Source organism: Barbus barbus (genome assembly GCF_936440315.1).
Source record: "Barbus barbus genome assembly, chromosome: 47".
NCBI lineage: Eukaryota > Metazoa > Chordata > Actinopteri > Cypriniformes > Cyprinidae > Barbus > Barbus barbus.
Window position 1 is genome coordinate 19532492 of NC_136725.1, and position 16534 is coordinate 19549025.

The 16534-nt window shown below is 35.9% G+C and overlaps 1 protein-coding gene across 1 annotated transcript; it reads right to left on the reverse strand.

Moving 5' to 3' along the window:
• Nucleotides 1-3488: 3488 nt before the first annotated feature.
• Nucleotides 3489-6553, reverse strand: LOC306865489 (putative transcription factor Ovo-like 1; the record flags this gene model as incomplete). Its single annotated transcript, XM_079410109.1, has 2 exons — nucleotides 6229-6553; nucleotides 3489-3799 (listed from the first exon to the last, which is right to left on the reverse strand). The coding sequence occupies exons 1-2, from the start codon at nucleotides 6434-6436 to the stop codon at nucleotides 3489-3491; spliced, it is 519 nt and encodes a 172-aa protein (XP_079266235.1). The 5' UTR covers nucleotides 6437-6553.
• Nucleotides 6554-16534: the final 9981 nt, after the last annotated feature.

Sequence of the window (16534 nt, forward strand, 5' to 3'; positions counted from 1 at the left end):
GTGACTGACCTGTGTTTCAACTTGGATGGATACAGAAACATCCTTCTGAGTGAGTGTGTTTTATGAGAACACATGACATACAGACTGATGTTGTGTTCAGGATCGTCATCTGTCATTGTGTTCAGTGCATTACTCCCCCTAATGGTGAATCTCAACCCATGGACGTGTTTGACTGTGTGCTGTTCTGACTGTGGAGATTAAAGCCCTTTGTATCCTTTGTCAGCCTAAATAAAATCTTCAAGAAAATAAGTTAATATTTCAATAATTTATATACCCACTCACATGTTCACTGTTCTCTGATGTCAGTTAATAGTCACACTGATGAGCAGGTAAACAAAAAATATTTAATCCTTTTTATTGAGTGTATTATTTTGAGTGTTTTTATCTTAAAATTATGCATTATTTTTATGGATGATTTTATCAATAATGCATTTATGCATCACCAAACACCAATGACTTGTACAGACACTATAAGGACAAAAGTGATGGGACACCCTTCTTTAGAACAGAAAAAGGCACTAACAAAACTGTGGCAACAAAGATGGAAGCATAATTTATGTATTTAAAAATTGTATTTCCATCTCTGTTGAAACAGTTTTGGAAGTGTCTAAAATGACAGTATCCTTATGTACAAGTCATTGGTGTTTGGTGATGAGTTTTTGGCTCAGGGTCTGCATTTAAAGTCACACCAGAGGAGTTCAGCTGGTATCAGGACGTGGCTTTCTGCAGACCAGTCAAGTTCTTCCACACTGACTCAATCAATCATGTCTTTTTGAACCGTGTCTTATACACAGAGACACTGTCATGTTAGAATAGAAAAGGGTTCTGTCCAAACTGTTGCTATAAAATTAGAAGCACACAATTCCCTAGAATATCATTATATGCTTAAACATTAAGATTTGTACTCATAGAAATTACTAAAGTAGTCAAACATGTTCATTAGAAGGGGGTGACCCAATATTTTTGGCAATATACTGTATATATAATTTAAATTTTTTTTGTAACAATCCTGTTTCTTTTATGACTTGTACAATATATTTCTGTATTCTAATACTGAGTCTATTTATAATGGCTCTTCCTTTGAGGACATAAATGGCCTTGAAAGTGTCCTAAAATGTTTAACAAAACTGTTATATAGCTGCTCACATCAAATAATTATACATAGAAATGATACACTGTTCAGAATTAAGCTAAAGGAGTGGTATTCTGTATGTTGAGAAATAGAGATTTATTTGGATTTTTAATCATGGAAAACAGTTGAACAGAATATTGCCTACTACTTTAGAAAATTAGTATGTGAAATAGCACACATTATGCAAAGATATATATTCAGAACAGAAGATTGTTACATTGTTGTCACCTATTCTGCGTGTTTTATTCCTCAAGTGCCAAAATAATGATGAAAATATTCTGTGTTTAATGCAGTCCTATGCAGGGATTCTGCTTGTCTTAAAAGTCTTTATTCACCCTTCCACAAATAAAAGCATCAAAAATTCTTAAATCAGAGCAGAAAGTCGTAGCACTAAATGTTGCATGCACTGCAAATAAAATTAATCTCTTCCTCAGTATTTTTGTTTGTTTTCCGGTATAAATATCTAAACATCCTTCAATCAAGATACATTTACTGGAGATGCAGAATGAAGACGTGAATCCCTGTCGTGTGAGTATCCTGTGCATAGTATGCATGCAGTGTGCTAGTATGCACCAAGACTGAAACCATGTCTTGAACATTGGGGATGGGGCTTGCAACTTTCATATATATATATATATATATATATATATATATATATTTGCACACAGCTTTTATTGACAGACACACACACACACACACAACCCTGGCACACATGTCCTATTGCATGGCGATTGTTGTCAACACCCCATGACTTTTATTACAATAAAATAGTTTCCCTACTGAATTGCTATATTATAGCACAGGTAATTCATCATCATCATCATCTCTCTCTCTTTCTCTCTCTCTCTCTCTCTCTCTCTCTCTCTCTCTCTCTCAAAATCTCATATTTGAGAAAAAAGTAGAGTAATTTACATCAGTTCATATAGCTGTTGGTTATTTAAAATTTCTATCATAAAACTGTAGACTACCATGAAATGATCTGCAGCTTTCATCTCTTGTCATTCTCTTGACGCTTCGTGCTGGAATTCGCCCTCTTCTCCTGTGAACAGTAAACCCCGCCTACTTTGATTTGATTGGCCAGCTCAGTTAGTCTGACAATGATAAGCACTAAGGCAGAGCAGGCTGAAAATGTAACTTTTAAAGCTTTTTTGTCATCCTTCCTAACTGGAGCGCTGCATAATGGAGAGCAACATATCAGTGCAAGAATTTCACATATTGGGGGGGACAGTTTTGCAATTTCTAATTATTGGGGGGGGACTTGTCCCCCTCAATGTCGACACTGTAAAAAATGATTGTGATTTTAATGGTAAAAATAATTTTGGAAGTGGAAAAGATTGTATAATTTACAGTGAAAACCCATAAAATTGACGTTCCCAGAATTCCCATGCATTGCAGTTCAAATTTGATGTTTTTTCTTTGAAATAACTGTTTCTTCTTAGTTTTTTCTTATCAGTTATGTTTATTAGGGTTGTATGTTACATCTAATGTTGCTATTAATGTTTATTGCATATTTCAGATTCATGTGTGTCACCGTGATGGTGTTTAGTGTTTGTGTGAATAACACTGTACACCCTGTATATATAAATATATATATATATATATATATATATATTAGTATTGGCCTTCTTGGCTTGTGGAAAAGCTGCTTTGGTTCATCGTGTGACTTTCTCATCACTACCTGATGCTTATCAGTTTATTACAAAAGTACATTTCAGAACTTTAATAGGTTGCTATATTAATTCTTGGATTTGTGTGAAAGGTTTTGGAAAGAGATGTTGAAAAATTCACAGTTAACATGAAAGCAAGATTGAAACCTATTTTTTTTTTTTTTTGCTGTAAGCAGTTGTGGTTGTGAATACAGTATTTCACAGAATGAAAGAAAAGAAACACATCAAGCATGTGTAGTTGTGTAGATGTGTGTCTATGGGCCTGTTCTAAAGCATGATTGCTTGGTGTTCAGTGAAGCACATGTGCGGAGTTAGTGATGAATTTCATTCATATGCCATTCTGATTGCTTGTGTTTGAAAAAGAAAATCAAGATACTTCCTGTTAGATTTTTGTGTGTTGTGTTTTGAAAAAAGTGCATAAAGTCAAAGGCCAAGAATTAGTGTATAGTGTGTGCTTCTGCTGTTTGAGTCAGTTTTCAGAAATTGTGTGACAAGTAAAGATTTTGTGTGTAAGCAGTTGAAAAAAACTGTAATTGTAAATTTAAGTTAAATCCGTAGATGTTGCTGCTGTATTTTTGACGGTAAAATTCTGGCAGCCAGTTTTCTACCGTAAATTCTACAGAATTAGTTTTACAGTGTATGGCGGTTCCAGCGCTGGTATGCACACACACTGAAGGTGGCGCTGTGCTTCACATGTAGAGTCCGGCGGCAGGGTACAGCATGAAGGGGGCGATGCTGTGCTGCGCTGGGCTCTCCAGCATGTGTTTGCGGTAATAACGGCGCAGCGCCGGGCTGCTGGGGTGCTGCTGTCTGACGTGGAGAAAGTATTCGTCCGGCCGGCTGGAGGTGAAGCCGCAGTCCTCGCACACGAAGATCTTGGAGCGCCGCTGGCGGTATGCGTACTGCTGCCGGACGCCGTGGATCTTCCGCAGGTGAGACTCCAGAGAGCAGCGCTGCGTGAAGGCTTTCTCACACAGATCACAGCGGTACGGACGGATACCTGCGCACAGAGAGAGACTCGAGCTGCTTAAAACCTGCAGAGGGCCTGCTTACTGTTTATGGGAATCAGGGTTAGTGCAGTTTTTCTTTTATGTCAAAAATCATTAGGATATTAAATAAAAATCATGTTTCATGAAGATATTTAGTAAATTTCCTGCTGTAAATATACCAAAACTTAATTTTTGATTAGTAATATGCATTGCTAAGAACTTAATTTGAACAACTTTAAAAGTGATTTTCTCAATATTTAGATTTTTTTGCACCCTCAGATTCCAGATTTTCAAATAGTTGTATCTCAGACAAATATTGTCCGATCCTAACAAACCATACATCAGTGGAAAGATTATTTATACAGTTTATTTATTAAAGCTTATTTAGGTTTTGATGCTTGTGCATCAGTGTCATTCATCTATCATTTCTCAAATCAATATGATTTTAGGGATTACTGATGGTTAAGGTTAGGTTTAGGTGTAGGGATATGGTCAAGAATAAATTTTTGAATTAAAATGTTCTAACACACATCTAACCCTTGCATTTTGTAATAAATCATTCCCTCATGGGTCAAAATGACCCGAAGGCCTTTTTTTTTTTTTAGAAACTTATATTGTTAAGAAAACTTAGATATTGATCCATTTTTATATTTTTTTTCTTAATGTAGGTTTTTTTGGTGATATTTTATTTTATTTTATTTTTATTTATCTTGTTTTCTTTAACTTTTTCCCTGCCAGCGTTTTTGCTGATTTTCACAAAAATTTCATGGCCCCCAGAATATTTTGCGTATGAGTATCTGAACATGCAACACATCAAAATAAAAGTAATACCCTCTACTTTCAAACAAAACAATCACTTTTATCCTAGCTTCAAGCATAGTTTTTTTTATCAATGCTTGAATGCAAGTAGGTTTCATTAAAAAAAGTAACATTTTGAGTAAAAAGCTGAGAAAATTGCATTTTTATCAAATATTACATCTGGATCATATTCAGTAATATTATCAAAGCAAAGATGCAGTAGATGCTTCCATCAGTACTTCCAAAGCTTGCACAGGCACTTTAGCGCTTTCTGGATCCATATTTCACTCGGTAACATTAGGCAGTTTTCATTTTACGCGGTTAGTGTTGATGATCGCATTATTTTAAGTCTTGTACCACTCAGATGAACACTCAATTTCTTATAAATTGTAAAAAAAATAATTAAATAAATACAAATTCCAGGTCAAAATGACCTGAGGGAAGGATGGAGATTAAAGTTGCAGTACGCAATTTCTGAGAAGTGCTGTTGAAAGTGGATCGGACCGAGCACCAAAACACGCTTGTGGCCAATCAGCAGCAAGGGGCGTGTCCATTAAAGGGATAGTTCACCCAAAAATGTAAATTCTGTCATCATTTCCTCATCCTCAAGTAGTTCCAAACCTGTATGAATGTGTTCGTTCTGCTGAACACAAAGGAAGATATTCTGAAGAATGTGGGAATCAGAACAGTTCTGGGGCACCATTGACTTCCATAATATTTTATTTTTCCTAATTTGGAAGTCAATGGTGCCCCAAAACAGCCTGGTTACAAACTTTCTTCAAAAAAATCTTCCTTTGTGTTCAGCAGAACAAAGACATTCATACAGGTTTGGAACTACTTGAGGATGAGGAAATGATGACAGAATTTACATTTTTGGGTGAACTTTCCCTTTAATGAAGGGGAAGTTCCTGTGTTGCATAGTGTTTGTGAATTTGGGGGGGAGCAATCAAGTGTTTGTTTTTGGTGATTTCAACAGTGTTTCTCAGAAATCACCTGCACCTTTAACTGTTTAACCTGTTTAATACTGGAGCTGCTTTGAAACAGTCTCTTTTGTAGAAAGTGCTTTCAAAATAAAGATAACTTGGCTTAACTAAAACTAAAACCATAAAATAAATTGAAATGAAATACACTTATTCTATTTCGGTTTCAAATTGGAATAAAAATGAATAAAAACTATATCAACATGTTTTTTTTTTTTTTTTAAACTATAAAAATGACAAAAACAACAAAATTACTGAAATTTTAACTAAATTAAAAAAAAAACAGAAAATCTAAAAATATCATAATGTACTATTGTTTTTTAATTTTGAAGTGAGTAGGATTTATTTCTTAAATTTTTTTAAATGTAAGAAATTAATACATTTATTAAGGATGCATTAAATTGATCAAAAGTGACAGGAAATACATTTCTAATGTTTGCAAACATTTGAAAACACCTTTGCCATAATATTAATTCCTGTTAGATATGTGTGTGTTACATAGAGAACTGTGTGTTGTGTTTTGCAAAAAGTGTTTTATGAAATTGAAAACTGAGTCAAAGGCTGAGAATTAGTGTCTGGTTTTGGTGTGTGCTTCTGCTGTTTGAGTGTCAGCGTTCAGAAACTGTGAGACAAGGAAAGATTGATGAGTGATGTGATCTCACCGGTGTGTGTTCTCATGTGTCTCTTCAGGTCGAAGGTGTCATTGAAGCCCTTCCCGCAGAACCTGCAGGGGTGTCTCTTGATCATACTGTGGCACTTCAGGTGACGCGTCAGCATGCGCTGCAGGGGAAACACTTTATGACACACGGCGCACAGGAACTCAGACGAGCCGCCGGATTCACGAGCCTGGAAGCAGAGCGAGAGACACATGAGCTTCCTGAAGAGGCAGGTCCAAACCCTGAGGATCTGGAGCACATCTTCACCTTGTTCACCGGCGCTGAGGCCAGTGCAGGAGGAGGAAGAGAACTGTGTGACGGCTGAACTCTCTCCATCCCATAATCCTCCCTGTGACGCTCCAGAGCAGGTGTGTGTTTGTGGACGGCATGAGCACGCTCAGACACTGACTCCAGACCAGCGCTGGGAGTCTGAACAGACACTGAAACACACATTACAGTTACAGACGGTCATTTGTTTTCCCAAAATTTAAAAAAAAAAAATATATATATATATATATAGCATATATAGGTGTATGTGTGTGTGTGTGTGTGTGTGTATATATATATATATATATATATAATTTTTTTCTTTATTTTAATAATACAATTAAAATAATGGAAAAATAACAACCATGTACAAAGTAAAACCTCAAGAATGAAAAAAATAACTAGTATAGTACAAACAAACAAATAAATAAATAATAATAATAATAGTTTGTTTTGTTTTTCATTTTATTATATATATTTTTGTTTATAATAGTAATTTTTGTTTTATAATAATAAATAATAATGTAAATAATAATAATAATTATTTTCATTCTTTATTTTATAATAATAAAAACAAAATAAAACCTTCAGAACCCAAAAATAAACCAGTATAGTATTTTATTTTATAATAAGAAATAATAATGTAAATAATATTTTTTTCGTATAATAATAATAGTAATAAAAAAACATATGCAAAATAAACCCTAAAATAAACCAGTATAATTAAAGATGATAATTATCTAAGCTGTGTATAACTCCTGAGGATTTTGGACTAAAATATTCTATTATATATTTCAACTAAACAGACACAAAAACCCCTCTTTCCTTTATAATGTTTATTTATTTCTAAAATGTTTAAATAAATGAATGTAAACTTCTGTGAACGATTCTTGATGGAAAGTCTTTGTTCTAACTTTGATCAAATAAAGCACTTCTGTTAGTCGACGAGTCTGAGAAGAGCATAGTTTGGATTTCTAATTATTCAGTCTCATAGTCAACATTCATATGTGAATATATTTACATAAATACATTAAAAAAACATTTCATGTTTAAAAATCAATTGTCGTGACATCTTCTGTGAAACACAAACGAAGGGTTGAAAATGCTGATTTCTTGATTTTAATTGATTCTCATTTTGATTCTCTATAAATATTGATTTTTAAATATTAACCATTTTCAGTGTGAACAAAACTGAACATCAGAAGGTGTGGAAATAAACAGAAGAACTTACCGAAACAAATCACGAATCGTGTATTCGATCGATCAGTGTTTCAACCACAGAAAGATAATATCAATAATAACATCACATTTAACTCAGGAAGGACATTCTGTGTCTATAAACTCCATAGTCAGCTGAAATAATAACTCTAGAGACGAGCATTATGATCAATATATGCACTATATTACATTTACTGAACTCGTTCTTTAATATGTCTGAATAAATCCATCATGACAACAAGTTATGATATCCACTGTATATGTGTTTATATTCCAACAACAAACTAAAGTAGAAACTCACAGAAACTACAATGTTTAGCATTGTATATTTTAACATTAAAACTGAATGACGTATATAGATGAATAATAATGAGTAATGTAATGATAATTAAATAATTATAATAAAACAGAAAACACAATGTTTATTTTATGATTAAAATAGAAGGTTACGCTTTATTTTAAGGTGTCCTTGTTACAGTGTAATTATGCATTTAAGTACTGAGTAATATTTATTTATTTATTTATTTATTTAGTCATTTAGCAGACGCTTTTATCCAAAGCGACTTACAAATGAGGACATAAGAAGCAATCAAAACCAACAAAAGAGCAACAACGTGCAAGTGCTATTACAAGTCTTGGTTAGCCTAACGCAGTACAGATAATTATTATTATTATTGTTGTTATTTTTTAATAAAAAGACATAGATAAAATACAATTAGAATAGATAGTGCTAGAGTTAGAGGGTCAAGTAAAGATGGAACAGATGAGTTTTTAGCCGTTTCTTGAAGATGGGTAAGGATTCGGCTGCTCGGATCGAGTTGGGCAGGTCATTCCACCAGATGGGAACAGTTAATGAAAAAGTCCTTGAAAGTGTTTTTCTGTGTTTTTGGGATGGTACAATAATTCGTTGTTCACTTGAAGAACGCAAGCTTCTAGAGGGCACATAAGTCTGAAGTAAAGAATTTAGGTAAAGGGGTGCAGAGCCAGTGGTGGTTCTGTAGGCAAACATTAATGCCTTGAATTTAATGCGAGCAGCTATTGGTAGCCAGTGCAAATTGATGAACAGAGGCGTGACGTGCGTTCTTTTCGGCTCATTAAAGATTAATCTTGCAGCGGCATTTTGGATTAATTGTAGAGGTTTAATAGAATTGGCTGGAAGACCTGCCAAGAGAGCATTGCAATAGTCAAGTCTGGACAGAACAAGAGCCTGAACAAGGAGTTGCGTTGCATGTTCCGAGAGAAAGGGCCTGATCTTCTTAATATTATATAATGCAAATCTGCAGGACCGGGCAGTTTTAACAATGTGGTCTGAGAAATTCAGCTTATCATCAATCACAACTCCAAGGTTTCTGGCTGTTTTTGAAGGAGTTATGGTAGATGAGCCTAACTGGAAGCTGAGATTGTGATGAAGCGATGGGTTAGCTGAAATTACAAGCAGTTCTGTCTTAGCTAGGTTGAGTTGAAGGTGATGGTCCATCATCCAGCAAGAAATGTCTGATAGACACGCTGAGATGCGAGCAGCTATCGTCGGATCATCAGGATGGAATGAGAGGTAGAGTTGAGTGTCATCAGCATAGCAGTGATATGAAAAGCCATGTTTCTGAATGACAGAACCTAGTGATGCCATGTAGACAGAAAAGAGAAGTGGTCCAAGAACTGAGCCCTGAGGCACCCCAGTAGCTAGATGTTGCGACTTGGATACCTCACCTCTCCAAGATACTTTGAAGGACCTATCAGAGAGGTAAGACTCAAACCACTGGAGTGCGGTTCCTGAGAAGCCCTTTCTCAATAGGGTTGACAAGAGGATCTGATGGTTGACTGTATCAAAAGCAGCAGACAAATCTAGCAAGATGAGTAATGAAGATTTGTCAGCCGCTCTTGCAAGTCTTAGGGCTTCAACAACAGAAAGCAAGGCAGTTTCGGTCGAATGTCCACTTCTGAAGCCAGATTGGTTACTGTCCAGGAGGTTGTTCTGTGTGAGAAAGACAGAGACTTGGTTGAACACAACTCGTTCAAGTGTTTTTGCAATGAAAGGAAGAAGGGAAACCGGTCTATAGTTCCCAAAAAGAGTTGGGTTAAGAGTGGGTTTTTTAAGAAGTGGAGTTATACGAGCCTGTTTAAATGCAGAGGGAAAAATTCCAGTGTGAAGGGATGTGTTAACGATGTGAGTGAGTGCAGGTACGACTGCAGGTGAAATGGCTTGAAGGAGATGAGATGGAATAGGATCAAGCGGACAGGTAGTAGGATGACTGGAAAGGATGAGTTTAGAGACTTCTGCCTCAGAGAGTGGAGAGAAGGATGTGAACGAGTGTATGTTTGCTGGTAAGATATGTTTGATAGATTGTGGTGTGGAAAATTGTGCAGTGAGGTTTGTAATTTTATTAATGAAGAATGTGGCAAAGTCATCAGCTGTTAGAGATGATGAAGGAGGGGGAGGAGGAGGACAAAGGAGGGAGGAAAATGTTTTAAATAGCATGCGAGAGTTAGGTGAGTTGTTAATTTTGTCATGATAGTATGTCCTTTTAGCAGTGGAAACATTAGCAGAGAAGTCAGAGAGGAGTGATCGATATAAATTAAGGTCAGTAGGATTTTGTGATTTGCGCCATACCCTTTCTGCAGCCCTGAGTTTAGAACGATGTTTTTGGAGAACATCAGATAGCCAAGGGGCAGAAGGGGTACTACGGGCTGGCTTGGATGAAAAGGGGCAGAAAGTATCTAAACAAGACGTCAGAGTGGAACAGAAAGTATCAGTAGCACTGTTAGCATCAAGAGAGGATAACTGTTTATGGGGAGGAAGCGAAGATGAAACCATAGCAGATAGCCGGGAGGGTGAGAGTGAACGCAAGTTACGTCGAAAATTGACATGTGGAGGGATATGTGATGTGTCAGGAATCATGTTGAGGTTAAGAGTAAGGAGGAAGTGATCTGAGGTGTGCAGTGGAGTAACCAGCACATTATCAGTGGAGCAGTGCCGTGTGTAAATAAGGTCCAGTTGGTTCCCTGATTTGTGAGTAGCCGTAGTTAGCACTCTCTTGAGATCAAAAGACGCAAGCAGAGTGTGGAAGTCTGCAGCCTGAGGTTTATCTAGGTGGATGTTGAAGTCTCCAAGTAAGACAAAGGGAGTACCATCCTGAGGAAAGGTTGAGAGCAATAAATCTAATTCTTCCACAAAATTACCTAGTGATCCTGGAGGACGATAAACAACTACAAAATGGATTTTTAGAGGGTAGGTAATAGTAACCGAATGTGATTCAAAAGAGTTGTTGATACTCAGAGATGGTAAAGGAGTAAATGTCCAATTATTAGAGATGAGCAGACCAGTACCTCCACCTCTTCCAGTCAAACGGGGGGTGTGGGAAAAGGAGAAATTATTGGAGAGTGCTGCAGGTGTAACATTGTCCTCTGGTTTGATCCAGGTCTCTGTCAGGGCCAAGAGGTTTAACGTTGAATGACTAGTAATGGAAGTAATGAAATCAGCTTTGTTGACAGCAGACTGACAATTCCAGAGACCAATAGAAAAAGAAAATAATGTATTAGCAGACATAGGCAAAGTGCGCAGGTTGATAGGATTGCGCCGTCTACAGTGTGTGATGCGTGGTTTGCGAGTGGTAGTGATGGTAGTGATCTGGAAACACATAGTAAGAATAGGCTATATAAACTGAAACAGAAGTGAAACAAGTAGTAGGAATGATGATAATTAAAAATCGATACTTATGTCCTCTTCCGATGTCCCTGTCCGGTGGAGTCGCACGGTAGAGTCGATGGTCTTTACACTCTTCGGTCTTCACACGAGGAGGGCTTTACACGAGGGCTGCCGCGACCGCTGCCGCGGTATAATAACCTTTTTTTTATATACCCGTCAAACAAATCACTATTACAATTCAGCTGGACCCACTTTCCTGTTTATCACTAAAAATGGCCAAGCAAGTGCAGACACTGACAAGATATGCGATACAATAATATTAATTAACTACATGTACTTATATGGTTAGGGTTAGACGTCCATGTAATTATGCATAATTAAAATAAAATAGTAAGGACACCTTAAAATAAAGTGCTACCGAATAGAATAATTATTTTATTTTAATTATAAAATAGTTATATAATTAAAATGCTCTTATACACAAAAAAAATTAAGTAAATTCAATTAATCTTTTTTTTCAAAGGTGGTTGCAATGAATTTATTGTAGCTAGATTTAAATAAACAAATTTAGTTGACTATCTTTCAACATGTTTTTATTTTTTTTAAATGTAGCTAAAATAAATTGATTGCAATCACTTACCTTAAAATAATGTAGCAGATAATGTAGTATTTTTTTCAGTGTATATTGAGGAAATTAAATTTACTTAATGTATTTATTTAAGGTAAGTGGTTGCACTCAATTTATTTTAGCTACATTTAAATAAACAAATTTAGTTGACTAACTTTCAACTTTTTTTTATTTAATTTAAATGTAGCTAAAATAAATAATTTTTATAAAAAAAAAAAAAATAGTTTACTTTTTTTGTACAATTTAACGGTTTGTTTACAGATGACTTTAATAGAGTGACTTTTATACCGACTGACCCGTATAGAGATTTTCCTCACTGCAGCTGATTATGTCCAAATTAATCAAATTAAATCGAATCGCAAGTTTGTGAATCAGAATCTCCGTCTCTAAGCCTGCGACCGAACCACACTGGACTCCACTGGCTTTAGACGCAGAAGGTTTCTCTTCGTTTGTGTTGCGCAGAAGAAGTGCGCTCAGGTTTGGAGGCCACGAGGGGAATGGTTGAAGATGGTCTGATGGTTTTTTGGGTAGCCTACCTGTGTTGGGACTGAAGCAGGGCTCCGGCTCCTTCCACTGCCATCCGGCGCAGGCCGACTGCTTTCTCTTGACCAGGAACGAGCGAGGCATCTCCAGATTGCTTTACGGCTTGCTGTCTAGAGAGTCAATCTGAGAGCGGATGATTTCCATATCTCTGGAGAGAGGAGGACACACCTGTGCTTTAACTGCTGCTCCGCTGGTTTGCATGCCAGGTAGAGAGAATCTGGTCTCCTCATTTAACTGGACCTGCCATGCAAATGGTCCTCCGGTGGCGCGGGGCTGAAGGGCACAGCAAGATCAGCCGCACTGCTAGGAAAATGTTGCTTTTATTTCACGTTCCAGTTGATTGTCTGTCGGGTTTATGTCACCTAAACTGGGACAAAGGCAATTCAAATCGCCTGCTTTACTGTTGACTATCTGTTAACCTCCCGGTCGAGGAGCTTGAATGGCTTTCTCTAGTCCTAACAGGTGTGCTTTTCTTCTTCACACGTCAAAAGCTTCGCCATCAGTTATTTGTCAGTCTAACGGCATCTGTGACAAAAACAGTGCAAATAAGCTCCTGCTTAGAGACGTTAACTCTGAAATAAATATATCTAAAAACAATATTTCTCATTTTCATTGAAACGAAGGCAACTGAAAGTGTAATGGAACGAATAAAAACTGTGTAAACGAACTGAAATGAGAAGCACTAAAATCGCACTGAACTGGAAAATAAATCTAAAGTTGAGAGTAACAAACTATATTAAAAGTTATGATAATAAAAAGGACAAAAACACTCAACAAAATGAAAAAATCTAAAACAATTTAAACATTTTATTTAAGCTGTTTACCATGGCAACGGTTCTTATAGTCATCTAGTTTAAATTGATATAAAATTAAAACTGAAATAAAAATTAATAAAAACTTTATAGACATTAAAAAACAAACCAAAATTAATTTACGTTAAGCATTAAAATTGCACTGAACTGGAAAATACAACTAAAACTGAAATAAAAAAAAGTTTATTAAAAATAATGATAATAAAAAAAGACAAAAACACAACAAAATGAATAAAAAATAAAAACAAAAATATTTTTGAAATCGAATTTTTTTTTTAAAAACAATTTAAACATTTTATTTAAGCTATTTACCATGGCAACATCTCTTATTTTCATCGACTTTAAATTGATGTAAAATAAAAACTATATAGACATTTAAAAACCATCTGAAATGAGTTTAAGCTGAATGACTAAAATAACTAACTAGAAATATGTCAAAACTAAAACTGGCATAAGAATTAATCAGATAGTAATATTAAAAACAACAACAATAATTTATTCGCACTCATTTACACTGAATAAATAAACTGAAATAAAATATATAGACATCATTAAAAGCCTGCTGAAATGGGTTCAAGTTGAAGCACTAAAATAACTGCAAACAAATGCAATCAAAATCTGACATTTAAAAAAATTATAAAATTGTTATATTAAAAATAATAAAAAATTAATACACATTTAATATTAACATCGAAAACAGAAAACAGAAAATATGAATAAAAACAGAGATACTAAAATAACACTGCATTGCACTGGATTCTGTGTTTGCATTGTAAAAAGTGCTATATAAATAATGATGACTTGACTTGGTTTATGCAGAAGGCTGATGTGATGAACTTTAAGATCTGTGTTACTAATGCACTAAGAGTTCATCTAGAGCACTTTCTTGCTGTGTTCATGTTGTGCTGCTGAAGGACACACAGGTACACTATATACCGTCATGCACACACTCGCTGTAACTGTATGCAAATGTATTGAGGGAGAGCAGGAGCGCGTCTGCGCCGAGCTTTCTGTGAGCCGAACCGTACACAGCCGACAGGAGACACACGTCAAACAGTCCTCGCTGCCAATGAACACTCATTTGCATGTTTCTGTGAGCGCTGGCCTGCTCAGACACGAAGAAGCTTGGGCACAGCGTTTGACTGGAAAATGTCTCTGTTTGTAATGTGAACCACACCCGCTGGACACAAACACAGCCAAGAGTCCTGCAGCACGAGCCTCTTTTAATGTTTCCAGTGCTTCGGCAACGTCTGGACTTTTTACAATGCAAATGAAGCACTTCAATATGAATCCAGTTTTGAGGAATATATGGTGGATTTGTGTCACTTTATGACTTTGAAATGATATTTTGCATCACTCCGATTGCTTTATTTCACCATCAGGCATAATTTGGACAGGGTTAATAGTACACTAAGGTTAAAACGGATCAAACACCAGGCCTATTTTAGATTTTTCTTAATAAAACCCGTCTTGCTTTTGATAACAGCATCTGACAAATGCATACATGTAAAGCGTTCATAATATGTGACCCTGGAGCACAAAAGCAGTCATGAGTAACACAGGTATATTTGTAGCAATAGCCAACAATATACTGTATGGGTCAAAATTATAAATTTTTCTTTTGTGTCAAAAATCATTAGGATATTAAGTAAAGATCATGTTCCATGAAGATATTTAGTAAATTGCCTACTGTAAATATATAGTAATATGCATTGCTAAGAACTTCATTTGAACAACTTTAAAGGTGATTTTCTCAATATTTAGATTTTTTTGCTCCCTCAGATTCCAGATTTTCAAATAGTTGTATCTCAGACAAATATTGTCCTATCATAACAAACCATACAGCAATGGAAAGATTATTTATTCAGTTCATGATGTATAATTATCAATTTCAGAAAACTGACCCTCGTGATCGTACTGTAAAAAATTTCAAGCTGTTTCAACTAATTATTATTTAGTAACTAGTTCCCACGGAAATTTTACGTTCAGACAATTTCTGTCCTCAAAGTGTTGCCTGAATAGTTATTTTTTAGTTGGCTCAACCTTTACTGAAATAGTTTTATAGTCCATTCAACTAAAATGTTTTAATTGGTCAAACATTTAGAAAACTACAGCAAATTATGTCATTTAAAATTGAACCATTTCTCCATCTGTTTCATATGTTACCTCAACTAAGATTTATCACTTGGGCATCTTAAGAAATTGCTGTGGAACTAGTTATTATATTTTATACTGAGTCTAAGAAAATTATTAACTGGTGTCTATCAATCACTAAAAACACACACATAACATATAATAACCTTTATTTAATAACAATCTGCATTTATAACATTCATCATACAGACTAAACATGCAGGCTTAAAGGGATAGTTCACCCAAAAGTGAACATTTACTGTTAATTGACTCACCCTCAAGCCATCCAAGATGTACTTAACTTTTTTCTTCAATTAAACAGTAAAGGTGATTTATAGGTGAAACAATGTCTTTGGCAATTCATAAACTGCATGTCTCTGGCTGCCGGCTTTTAAGAGTCAAATAAACATGTACAGACAAGACCAAATTACCAAAGGCTCCTGAGGACACATTGAGGTCCTATGAAGCTAAACAATCAAAAACCGGCAGCCAGAGATGTGTAGTGTCTGAATCGCCAAGGATCACTGTTTCAGATAAAAACTTCTTTACTGTTCCACTGAAGAAAAAAGTCACTGACATCTGGGATGGCCTGAGGGTGAGTAAAATAACAGCAAATTTACATTTTTGGGTGACCTATCCCTTTAAAGTAAACTCCAGTCACTGTATTTATATAGCGCTTTTTACAATACAGATTGTGTCAAAGCAGCTTTACAGTATTAAAGAGGAAAATAGTGTGTCAAAGGAACCAAGAAAACATAGTTCTCCTCTGGCCAGACAAAGCCAGCAGTTTAATTGCAGGCTGCAGCAAAATCAGATTGTGCAGAGGACTGGTCTAGTTCCTGTGGTCTTGTCCCGATGGCTGTTTAGGTAACGAGGTCTTTGGAGGATGGGGATCTGTCTCTGGGGCTTATTTAGTTGTGGCTCCTCTGACATTCAGGGCCGTCGAGGTCATCTCTAGGTGCTGATCCACTATCTGGACTGCATACGGACTGGATCCGGGTGACTGCAGTGACCATTTGATCTTGATACAGTCTGGATCTGGGTGGCTGCGGTGACCTCGGAATAAGA